Source organism: Sebastes fasciatus, chromosome 17 (genome assembly GCF_043250625.1).
Source record: "Sebastes fasciatus isolate fSebFas1 chromosome 17, fSebFas1.pri, whole genome shotgun sequence".
In the NCBI taxonomy this organism is placed as follows: Eukaryota; Metazoa; Chordata; class Actinopteri; order Perciformes; family Sebastidae; genus Sebastes; species Sebastes fasciatus.
The window spans coordinates 16,191,820-16,204,414 of NC_133811.1; the positions used below are offsets into that span (position 1 = coordinate 16,191,820).

The window sequence follows — 12,595 nt, forward strand, 5'->3', positions numbered from 1 at the left end:
CATATAAGTGCACATATTTTAAGTTATAAAAACATTCTATTCTGCCGAGGAAGATGCAGCATAAGCAGTAGGAAGAAAAATAGGAGCTTAGCTCAACTAAATTTATGCACAGTGCTTTCCTGATTCTGGAGCCTTAGCAGGCAAAGGGCAGAGTCTTGGCTCCTACACACACTGCATCTCATTTGATTAGAAGTGGCCAAAATTGATCTGCTTAGAGGAGGTAAACAAAATTATCTTCGGGCCAATTCATTTGCTAATATCTTTGGAACAACATCAGGTCAGCAAGGCTGCCTGATTTAACTGCTCACATAGCATTGGTACAAATCTGGGCTCAGACTGTGTGTCTCTGTAGTGGTCAGTGAAGATTTCATTCCGCATTTTATTTCACAATATTCAATTCTCGCCAAAAAAGGTGTTTATCGGTCAAACAACCAACCTAAAAAAAATAACAATTGAACGTCTTTGATTTAAACTCCACAGGAACAAGACAAGCAATTTCAAGGCAGGCAGCGTCTGGCAAACGCAGACAAGGTAGACAAAAGGCAATTCAACTTTGTGGCGATATCGTATAAGACATATTCAAATCAATTTGGCTTCTGTCGCCTTATCTCTCCCATGTATTCTCAGTCTTTCTCTCTGTTGTTCTATTTTCTCCTTCCCTCTGTCTCTTTATCTCTCTCTCCCTCTTCATCTACGAAGACTGTTCAATTAATTCAGCCCACCATCTGCTTACGGAGCTCCTTAATTACACATTTAACTGGGTTTACATATTACTGGCTGGCTAACAAAACAGGTGAGAGTGGAGAGCGAGATAGAGAGATAGATAGAGAGATAAAGAGGGAGAGAGAGAGCATTTGCATTGGCTGATTAAAAGACAGCTGAGGGGGGAATATGGGAAAGGAAGCCGGAGAGCCAATTTTGCCTCAAAAAGATGGCAAGCTTTGAAGTAGCAGAGCAGTGTCCCGCCCCTCTGTTTGAATCCCAGTCTTTGTGTGACATCTTTGATGTTTGTCTGAGCGTGCGCGTGCAAGCATGTCAATGTGTATGCACTTAATATGTTGTCACATTATGCTCATGTACATGCATGTGTCCCTGATGATACAGAACGTGCTACTGAGACGCAGGAGGGTCTCCACTGTTGGTGATGTACGACAGATCCTCTGCTAACACTTTAACACAGCGGTGTCAATCTGACTTGTCAACGCTAATAAGTTCCTTTCGTCACACACTGCTCCTTCCTGCAATATGCTATGCAATTACACCTGTAAGTGTAAGTAGGACAGCGCAGTGCACCTCGGTACAGCTCATTAGGTATTACATTCAGATGACTGCTGTGTGTAAACAGGGTCAGACAACGTGGGTTGAAAATAGGGGAACTTGACTTGAACCCGTAATGACTGTGAGTGCACGTGTCGAGGTTTTCTGCGCCGTCATGCTCTCGCTGTGCATTAGCGTCGCCGCCATAATTGCCCTTCACATCAGCAAAAGTGGGAGCTAACACACAACCCTTTATTGAAATGGCGCGTAGTTATTTTAACAGCCCCCCAATTTGTTCTCTCAAGTGTATACACGGTTTTGGAGAATATGCAAAGTGTATCAAACATATGCAGAGGCACTGACTCTGACATTCTTAATTGGAAATAAATGTCTGTGCTACAAAGATTAAATTAACCTCCTTTGACCAATATTCAAAGAAGCTACTGTAAAGCCTCTTTCCCACAAGGTATTATGCTCCTCCGCAGCTTAGGCAACCTCGCTGGAGTGTATTGACCCAGACAGGTGTCCCTTGTCTGGTATTCAAAGGATGTTCAGACCGGAGTCACAATGCTGGCTGATGCAGCAATCACTGTGTCTGGGCAGGCGTGTGTGTGTGTGTGTGTGTGAATGTGCGACGGCGTAGGCGGCCAGGTATCACTTTGTCTGTGGAGGTGAGAATACTGTCGGTGACAGGTGTGCTGGGGTCAAATGAGATGTCAGTCTGTGGGCTGCAGGTGTGACGTCCTGCGGGCTTTCAAGGGTTTGAAGTGGGAGCACGGTTGATGTGAATGGAACTGTGATGCACACATACACATATTAACAGGGGAAAAACACATAACCCCTCCCCCTCTTTGATTCACCTCAGTGTGTCCGTTTGAGGCGACTGTCAAGCCTCAGGTAGTGCTACTCGCCATCACCCAGAAAGACACTGATACCGACACGATGACCACTGACCACGGATAAAATAAAACAGCAAAACAAACCAATACACCCACACACGTCATCTCCAATCACAACGTGCTGCGTCTATTCCCCCTGGTGATTCCCAGTGCACATCATCCTGTGGTTCTAGCAGCTATCTGCACTCTCGATGCCCTTAGAGTCTTCCACAGCTAATGTCAGCCTTCTTCTCTATAGCCCTGACAGCAGCCAGATCAATACTGTGGAGCCCTCCATGATCACTCTCCTGCTGCTGCAGCTGCTGCCTCGGATTCAGCAGCAGGACTGAGATCAGCGCAGAACGGACACGGTTTTGAGTCCCATGAGGCCCGTGTGTTTACACAGCAAACACACAGCGTTAAAAATCGTGACATCAGAAAAGACACGGGGCTCAAGTCAGGGTGTGATCCCGTATGATCATGCACACAAACCAAGGGCAACCAGCTAGAATCTGCCATTTCACTCCACGTGGATTAATTTTATTGGAAACCCAGTAGAAGTCATTGCAATTCGCAAGCAAATCGAGCGAGTTGTGTAATTGCCGCTTTTGAAATATGAATATGAAAATAGCATAAAAGACGTATGCAGTGTGGAAGGGAAATTGCCTTCCCATGTCTTTGTTCACGGTGCGTGGGTGGAAGTTTTCTATGTGCTAAGTGTGTGCTATACATGCAGGGAACACTGTTGATCTCATTTCATGTAATGCCTTAAAAGAACAGCTATGATAGTCAACAGATCTCAAATCTTTTGGTAACAAGATGCATTTAGTGATTTTGCAATGCCGCTGTCTTTAAACAACATCATTGTTTACCACATGCACAATATTCTTTCTCAGATTGTTTTTATTCCACTGAACATTGTGGTTGTCAAAATAAAAACGTCATTATAAAGAGAGTTTAGCTGCTTAAACAATGTTTGCTTTAGGAGATCAGCACAACAAGATCATGCAGATTTACTACCATGTCCGTTTCCCATTACCTTTTGTTGTTATGTAAAGCTAAACAATCATATTGTAATGTAAAAACTGTAGACTCTCTAAATTCTCAAAATGAAGTGGCTCATTTCTTCATCATTTAAGTCAGTAATTCCCAACCGATTTTCAAAATCCTCAATTTGAATAAAGTGAATCAGTTTATTAAATGAGTAAGTCTTTTTTATTAAATCAACTTTCTTTAATGAATATAACTCGTCAGTTTCATCAACATAAATAAAGTGATGCGACTTGACGAATTCACCAAGCCAATGCAGATACTTAATATGATCTCTTTTTTGTAATGACTTAATTCACTTACTATAATAGTGTTAGATCCACAATAGATTTTGTTGTTGTTGTGGTTAAATAAATGTAATTTATGGTGCTGTTAGAATGCTGCTAGACTGCCCCGTTAATACAGTGTGTGCGTCAAGCGGGAAAGTTTGACGCACACACATTTTGATAGGCTAAATGCCAACAAATATGGACTGAAGCAGAATATTAGATTATAATTTGCAACTAAATAACACAAAATATGTATCTTTTAAAATAATTTCATATCCAGACTTTAGTATAAATTATCCGGTAAGTGTGTTATTACGATTTTAGTTATACATGAGCAAATCTAATTTTGACAACCTCTGAGCGGACAAATCCTGGTGCACCCCCTGCGATCTCTGGCGGCCTCCTATGGGGGCCCCGGACCCCAAGTTGGGAACCACTGATTTAAGTCATCACTTCATCATTACCTAATAACAGCAAGCTTCCCATTCATTCATAAAGTGGGACGTTAATGATGGCTCCCGAAGGTCAAAAGTACCTAATTCACTTAAGTACTACAAGTACAATGTAAAGTAATGTACAAATACTTCATTTAAGTACTTACATTTTTTAAAACTTTCTTTTACTCTGCTACATTCAGAGAGAACACTCTCACTTTCTTATTAAAAATCTGAACACAGGACGCAGGATGCAATGAAATATTTATACACTGGGGTATCACTAGTACATTTCCTCAAGTAAAGGATTTGAGTAGTTCTTCCACCACTGGTGGCTATATATGTAGGATCAATATGAGTCAATATGAAAGGAGAGAATACGATTTCTAGCCTATCCAAACAACCTGACAGGACTTCATCATCTATTTGTGTGCCTGGAGTAAAACGTGAATGAAATGCTACAGAGCCATCAATATTCCTGCGCTGCTTTGCTTCCCCGAGTCTCTGAGGAAAGCCTCGCTGTCAGCTTGCTCCCGATCAGCAGCTCAGAGTGGGTCTGTGCTGAGAGAGGTGAGAGCAGAGGGGAGAGGAATGACGACCCGGAGAATTTGTGTGAGTGCTGCAACACACATATACCCCCGGGGACACTTGCCCCAAAGGACCTCACAGTAACACAAATCAGTAGCTTGTACTGATTTTCTCCAAAGCCATTTTCTCTCTCTTTCTTTCTCTTTTGTTCTGTTGATATTGGGAATCTGTATTTCTTTCTTATTATCTGTATCCATTTCTCTCTTGTGGCCCACCTTGACTTTAGTCTCTCACCCTTCCACGTTTAGTTTATTACCGCTGTACATTTCCAGTAGAGCCAATCTCTCTCCCTTTTCTCCTCACTTGCCTTTCTCAGGCCATTTATTTGTAAACACGGTTATGAATATGATATGAGTAATGCTCTGCTTTACTGTAAGGCCCTGTGTGCCTACCGGCTGTCTAGGCTGGGAGCAGCACGGTATCCTCAAATAATGGAGTGGCCTTTACACGAGAACAGGAGATATCCTCGAACAGCTCAATAGGAAGTGAGAGTGAGCAAATGCACACACGCGCGCGCACACACACACACACACACACACACAGAGCTTGTAGACAGCATAGCCACCAGGATCAATCTTGAATGCATTGGAGTGAGTCGGCAGCACCAAATGACACCACTTTAGGCTTCATCCAGAGACAAGGATGGCTAAGTAACCTTCTCGGCAAACAAGCTTCCAGCATTACAGAGCAGTAATTAATGCCTCTATGTGTTTTTCTGACATTTGCCCAACCCACACTGTACAAACATAGAACATAAGTTATATGCATAGACCCTTACAGCTACATGTTTTAATTTTAACTTTCATCAGCAGTAACATATGTTATGGTGTTTAGATTGTGTGGCTTTAAACCATGTTTGTATGACTTTCTCCCTCTCCCTCATTGTATGTGCCTTGTCAATATTAACAAAAAAAGTTTTCCTGCATGTACATGTAAATGTACAGTATGTGAGTATCCTCGTGTGCGCACATGTGAACTAAGTGTAGACAATGCGTGCTCTGATGGCTCAGTGCGCATTATGAAAGTGAGTGAAGTAAAAGAAACCCATTTAACTTCCAACTTGTCAGACTATTTTTTACATAATGTTCATATTTTGCTGCATAACTTACTGTAACACCAAAGAAGTTGGTCTCGTTCATGACGTCCAGCACCATTTTTCCCACTTCGCGATCATCCACAGTGAAGTTATGGAAGGTGTTCTGCCGTTGTTTTACCCGAAGCAGCTCCATCACTCGAGTCAAGGTTTTAGCAATGACCCAGATCCCGTCGTAGGCAAAGCCGTGAAACTTGCTGGCCTCCACACCTTTCTGCTGAAGCTCTCGGCTGTAGTCCCTCTCGTACTCCTTAGGGGTCTGACAGAGAGGTAAAAGAGAGGAGATTACAACGAGAAAATGTGCATCTCCGGACTTTTTGAATATGTTGTTTTTCCTTAGAAAAAGGCATTAATGTTGGATCGTTTCAAATTTACTATTAAAGGTGTAACTTTGTCCAAGGAGAAGGGATTATCTTCCACCCAATTTGAGATGCAAAGTTACTGGAAATGCTGTTTTAGCATCAGTGCTCCTGTGCTGGGTAATGCAGTGTGAAAATAAATCCTATGATTGATTTTAGTTGAGATCTCTGGTTTAAAAACATGCATCTACATGTAAGGTGTCTTTTTGTGGAGAAGGTTCTCTTGTGTCTCCACATATGTTATATACAGTCACAGGTAAACTTCAGGTTGCAGCCAAAGGAATGTTAAAATCAATGAGCACAAAATAAAACAAGTGCAAAAACTTTAAGTGATGTACGATGGCATATAAGGGACATTGTGAGTAAAACATTTTTTTTTAATCACGGCTCCGTAGTTATTATTTATAATAGGGGGGTAATATTCTGACAAAAAACTCTTTTCCAAGAATAAAGTTGTAAATTAACAAGAAAGAAACTTGGATATTCTCCGAGATTAAAATGGAAAATTTCCGAGAAAAAACTCACACATTTGCAAGATTATAAAGTCATAAATTTACGAGAAAAAAAACGGAAAAATAGACAAGAATATCCTCATGAATTTATGACAACAAAAGTCTTCTGAAGTACAACAGTTGGTGTCACTCACCCTGCCAGAGATACCCTTGATCTGGCGAGCGCTGAGCGGCTCAAAGTCCACACTGATGTATCCTTCCATGGCTGTGAGCAGCTTCTTGGTGGTGCAGTTGGTGCTGTTGGCCTGCTCCCACCAGTTGCCCTGGTACCAGCCGGGGATAATCCACTGGTATTTACTGCCATACATGTTCAGGTTATATGCCTGGGAAGGGGTAGAAGAAAAAATGGAGGTTGAGGCACTGTAATAGCAGGAGATATAGTATGATATATGGAGATTAACGTATGTGAAATTATTCTTAATTAAAGCAACTACAAGGAACTTTAATAATGTGTTGATTTTGGCGGTCCCTGTGGACAAAAGCGGTATTGTTTCGGAGCACCAGATTCCCTTTAGAAAACCTCTCATTTTACTGCAGCAGGGTCTGACAGTCTGCCCCGCGTACAGTAGTCCTGGTTCTGGTTCTCCCGTGCCTCCCTTCCTTTAAGCAGGCCCATTAATAGGGCCTGGGCCTCCAGCAGCGTGGTGTCAGTGTTGGCTCCCAAAAAGTTCCTCACAGTAACTTTAATGTGAGCTGCAGGCTATTGAAAACCAGAGCCCGGCCTGAGAGTTTGGTTCTGAGCTTAAAGAAAGCTGAAATCATGAACTAAGCAAGAGTAAAACATATCATGAGTCCAAACCATCTAAGGCCAAATTATGTCACCCCAATCACTGAACCAATTCTATACCAAACAAAAGATTTGTTGGTATGATTTGACAAGACGCTGATATCTGTAAGCTGAATGCTGAGGACTTACGCAGCAGAAGACTTTGGATGCCAGGTTCTCGTCAAACTGTCCAATGATGATTCTCACATCGTTGTCCTGAAAAAAGAAAGAATAAAACGTCACGACTTAAACGGCAAATATGAGCACATACATTACAACACTAATAAAAGTGTGTATTATGTGAAATGGCACGATTATTGTATATAATCAAGATTATATTGCACCGCTGTACAGTACAGTGTTCATTACACTCAGTGCAAGCTTTTTATTGTGATTCACAATACTAAGCTAACTAATGCTAAACATTTCTATCAATGGGAGTTGTCTGCTTGTTACTGCGTGTAACTGCACAGTAAATACAGCCATTAGCAAAAATGTATACAGTACATGCTCTAATAGGATCAGTTTCCTTGTTTGGGATGCCTTTCCTCAGCACTCTGCAACATCACACTTACTAAATGGACATAGCATCAGTCATGTTGCGTGTACTGCATTTTCATCACAATGTCACATCAGTAGCTACAGAGTTTGTGGGATCTGGGTGGCAAAGCAGTGGCTGAGAGGCTATAAGGTAATATTGAGTCGCCAAGTGTCAATCCATAACAACAGAGGCATTAGTGTCAGGGGGCACAACTGCCTTCTTTGCCAACCAGCACAGATTTACATAGAGATTCAGAGCACATGGCCTACTGGTGATTGACTTTGTAAATAATTCAGATTGCCCGGATGGAAGTGCAGCGTGTTTCATGGTGGGAAAAATGATCAGGCTCTGGGGCCAACAGTCTGTCATTTAGTGTGCACATGCATATGTATAGTACTGTACAAACACAGGTCTGCACACACACATATTATGCACGCAAGCGGATAGTGACAATCCAATAATACTGACACAGGTTTGATGAATCTACATATGGTCAATAAGGCTGGAGGTGATGCATGGAGTCCATCATGAGGCCCTTATTCAACAGACACCAAATCTAGAAGGTCGCTCAGCATTATAAAGGAAATCTGAAGACTCAATTCTATTATTAAACAAAGAATTTAATGGAGGACCTACTTTATTATTTTGGTATTTGTTATCAACAGTTGTCTTGTGATAGGATTCTCCTTCTTTGAGAAAACAAATTTAATATTGAGTGTGTTTTCTATGTCATGTATTATAAGTGCTACATGCAATTCTCAAGTGTTCAGTTCCATCTTTTATTGAGTAGGTGAAAATGCTATACATTACAAACAACCATACACTGAAACCTTTTAGTGGCTTTGAAGCAGGACCATTTTTAAATGCAATTATAAAACACAACACTCAGGTTTTATAGTCGCGGGTTGAACCGTACTAAAAAATTAAAACAAAGACAGCTTTTTAATAAAAAAACAATGGAGTGATAAACACACCAGCTGTAATGTCAGTGAACCTGCCTGTATGGTGTCCTGCCTTTATTCTGGATAATGAGAAACCATTATGAATACAGTTCATGGAGTCCTCTTCCCTCAGGCAGTCTCTACCATATGTCATGTATCCACAGATCAGAGGGGGCAACCAATCACTGTCATCTTATTTCCAAGTCCTCAAGGCGATTAGACACACAAGGAGCTACCCAACAGCCAGACATCGTAGCTAGTCCTATAAATAGATTGGATATTCTGGATAGATTATATAGAGAAATTAGACACTAGATTAGTTATAGAGATGACGGTAATTATTTTTTTTGGAATTAGATGGCTATCTAGATAGATGCTAAGTACTATCTGCCGTCAAATTCTACAGCAGCTCAAAGTAGGGATGTCATGATACCAGCAATGTAGTAGTCGATACCAATACCGGTGCAATTCCATGATTCTCGATATCATTTCAATGCAACAGTAAAAAAACAAGTAAAACAATAAATCCCAATGTATTTCAACATCCACTTCTTTATTACCGTTTCCATACTGGTGCTTGTAAGGAAGTTAAACTAGTCATAATTCCCTCTCTATTATCTATTTTATATTGCTGTAAAAACATCTCCTTCAAAAAAAATTATTTAATTAAGTAATAATAATAATATAAGTTTCTCACTAAAAACAAAATTTTACAAGATTATATTTGAACACATCATGATAGCGTTAGAATTTACCTTCGCCCAATACTCATTGAATAACTGGACTGAATAGAGCCTGAACGCATCATAATGTAAATCGATGGCACCTCCCATGTTGAAATCGGCAGGACGGGAGTTAGTTAACGTTTGCTGTTTGCAGCCGGCAAGCAGCACAGTCCTGCACGGAGCTAACAGCTCTCGTCCTGCTGATATCGACACGGATTTGTTGTTCACAACGCAGCATTATCAGGGAAAAAATATGGTGTGTCTCCTGAACGCGTCAATAATGAATTTACTGCAGACCAAACACATTTTCTATCATCCCCAGGAAGACAGGACGCTGTTATTCTCGAGCCCTGCCAGTACCTGACATCCCTAGCTCTAAGATTAATTTCACCTTAAAAATCATCTACATAGGTTTCTTGCATTGCATAACACAAAAACTAAAGAGGATGTGAGCTTTCAGAAAGCCGAGCAGCCCAATGAAAAGGCTCCTCTGGTGGTTTCTCATCAGAGCCAGAGAGCACGCTGGGACATTTAAGGGGTCTTTTGTATGAAGCCCTTGGTGTTGTTCCACTGCTCTGGCACCATCACAATGTGAATGTGTGTAGATGTGCAAGAAGGGCAGGTAACAACTCTGAACTTTTCTGGGGTGCACTCTTGCGTTATTTTAATGTGTGTGTGAGTTGGTGTGTGATGTGCCAGTGGCTACTCAATAACACTGCCCTTCCCTGGAGGAAAGGCACTTAACCCAAATGACTCCAGCTACGGCCAAGGACCACAGCCTCGGTATAAATTCTGGCCTGCCTGGAGAAAAGCCTGAAAAGACTGTGTAGTTGTGGGAAAGGGCATGAGTGAGTGTGTTGTGTTTGTCCATTACAGATGAACTAGGTCACTACAGGGCCCCAAATTACCCTCATTGCTCAAGCTTTTATACAACTATAACAATAATTGGTTTCAAAGAGCGTAGTGTTAAGGGCAGCCTTGACTGCTCTATCGGTGACAGGGTTGTTTGTAACTCTATGATGGTGATTTATATGTGATAATGGTTTGAGTAATATTGTTCCTCATAAGCCCAATCAGGCACTGTTAAGGCTTATTAGGCACACAAACACACAGTCTGTACTAATGATGGCCTTTTTTTATGAGCTTGTGGGAGACGTGATTTGTAGACTGGGCAATGTGTTGCTTCTACCCAGTAAAGCATCCCCCTGTCTGTCTGTCTGTTTGTGATGATTACTGTGCAGCGTGATGTGATCACGTGCACGCACTCGCAGGACAGATTTGTGTGTGTGTGTGTGTTTGATCACTAATTTATCCTAGGTGAGCATTACATGTTATACACACTGCTATGACCACAGATGCGGCATTATTATCTGAACTGGAATTAACAGGCCTTCAAAATAAAAGTGTTAGTATGCGCCACAAAATCTGAGCGTTCCTGACCTGGTCAACAAACTCAGACGTAGAATTTGGTGTGTATTGGTCTTTAAAGCTGAATGTGAGGAGGACTGTGTGTTTTGTGTTCACAGTGTGAGACTCTTGCTGGAACTTGGTGCTACTTGGGGATTTGGACAAGCAGAGGTGCTTCATCAGTTTGAAAAGAGGGCAAAGACAACACTGCAGATTACAGGAACAGCAAGCAGCTGCTCTGATGATATTATCAATAAAAGACAATGTGAAATGGACAAACTTATAATGATAATATCAGTGTAAACCACTTGTCTTGGGCCAATCCTGAGTTTTTAGACCCACAAGACAATGTGGCATGCAAAATCATTCTCTATCAGTGGGCAACATCTGGGTCTGAAAAGTGAAGCAAATGAAGAAGTGCCTTAAACTTGCATTCTTTCTAATAGCCAGCGTCTCCTCTGGTTGCAAAAATAAGTCTGATTGTATAGAAGTCTATGAGAAAATGAGCCTACTTCTCACTTGATTTATTACCTCAGTAAATATTGTAAACATGAGTTTATGGTCTCAATCGCTAGTTTTGAGTGTTCTTCAATACAGCATGATGTTCATTTAGTAAATTATGGTCCCATTTAGAGTCAAATTGTTGATACTACGACGTTGTCCGGTCTGGGTGTTCTCCGCGTTTTCATTCATTTTCAGTTAATGAAAGTTTCTTGTAACATTTTGGTCGTCTAAAAATGTCTTAATCAGGGTTCATTGTACTTAGCTCCACCCTCTCCTGTCACTTCTGGTTGCAAAAGACCAAAATGGCGACAGCCAAAATGCCAATCTCGAGGCTTCAAAATGGCAGTCCACAAACCAATGGGTGACCCCACGGTGACTACGTCCACTTCTTATTTACAGTCTATGTTGTGTATTAAAAAGAAGTTGTGTCTACAATTGGGATTTTATTATTATGATATATGTTATAATCATCGCCAATATACTGTAGAGCACTTATTGCACCGGTGAAAGAGATTGTGGATATGGGTGCTTAGACCACCACAAATATATTCACACCCCAAGGGGAAAACTGAAATCTAAATTTGGAAATGCTTTTCATGTAATGTAGTAACTAAAGTTCAAGTTAGGTGAGGGTGTTACGTAGCAACCATATTTGAGGATAAAATTGAAAGCTAAACATGTATACTGTATAGTGAGACAAAAATGTTTAAAAAGATATGGACCATCCCCTACTACGTCATATCTGACGGGCAAGAGTTCTGAATGCGTGATAAATAATTAAATCATAATAAATAATAAAGTGTTTTGGACTTAATTTAGATTTCAGGACATTTTTTCTCATGTGGCCCTCCATTGAATGCAAGCTCTCTAAAGTGACAAAGATGTTAAAAAGCCCTGGTCTATAAAATGTCTGCTAGCATTGTTCTTTTATGTTTAATTTGAAGAAGAAAAAACTTGATTGTGAGTAAGATCAGAAGGAAAGTGTGGGTGTGTGTGGGGGCGTGTGTGTAAGCCTGCCTTTGTTTCCTGATGCTGTTTTGTCAGCCTGTCCAGTAACAAACAGGGAACTTGGGACAGAGAACAAGAGACGAAGATGAAAATAAAAGCATAAAGCGACAGCGAGGGCTGCTTCGATGCCTCGCAGCAGCGATGCCTGTGTGCTTTTTGAATATTCCAGCTGGATCACAGATGTAAGTGCTCTATTTGTGGATCACACAGTGACGCCATGGCCCCCTTATTCCCCCCTACACACAGGCGCACGTACAACAGCG

At 41.2% G+C, this 12,595-nt stretch overlaps 1 protein-coding gene across 1 annotated transcript in view; it reads right to left on the minus strand.

Moving 5' to 3' along the window:
* Positions 1-12,595, minus strand: part of gabbr2 (gamma-aminobutyric acid (GABA) B receptor, 2) — a 213,853-nt gene that overhangs the window by 78,212 nt on the left and 123,046 nt on the right. The window contains exons 5-7 of the mRNA XM_074613382.1: positions 7,357-7,422; positions 6,575-6,763; positions 5,586-5,828 (exon numbers count right to left, since the gene is read on the minus strand). Of these exons, the coding sequence (XP_074469483.1) occupies positions 5,586-5,828; positions 6,575-6,763; positions 7,357-7,422 (498 nt within the window). The remainder of the gene's footprint in view (positions 1-5,585; positions 5,829-6,574; positions 6,764-7,356; positions 7,423-12,595) is intronic.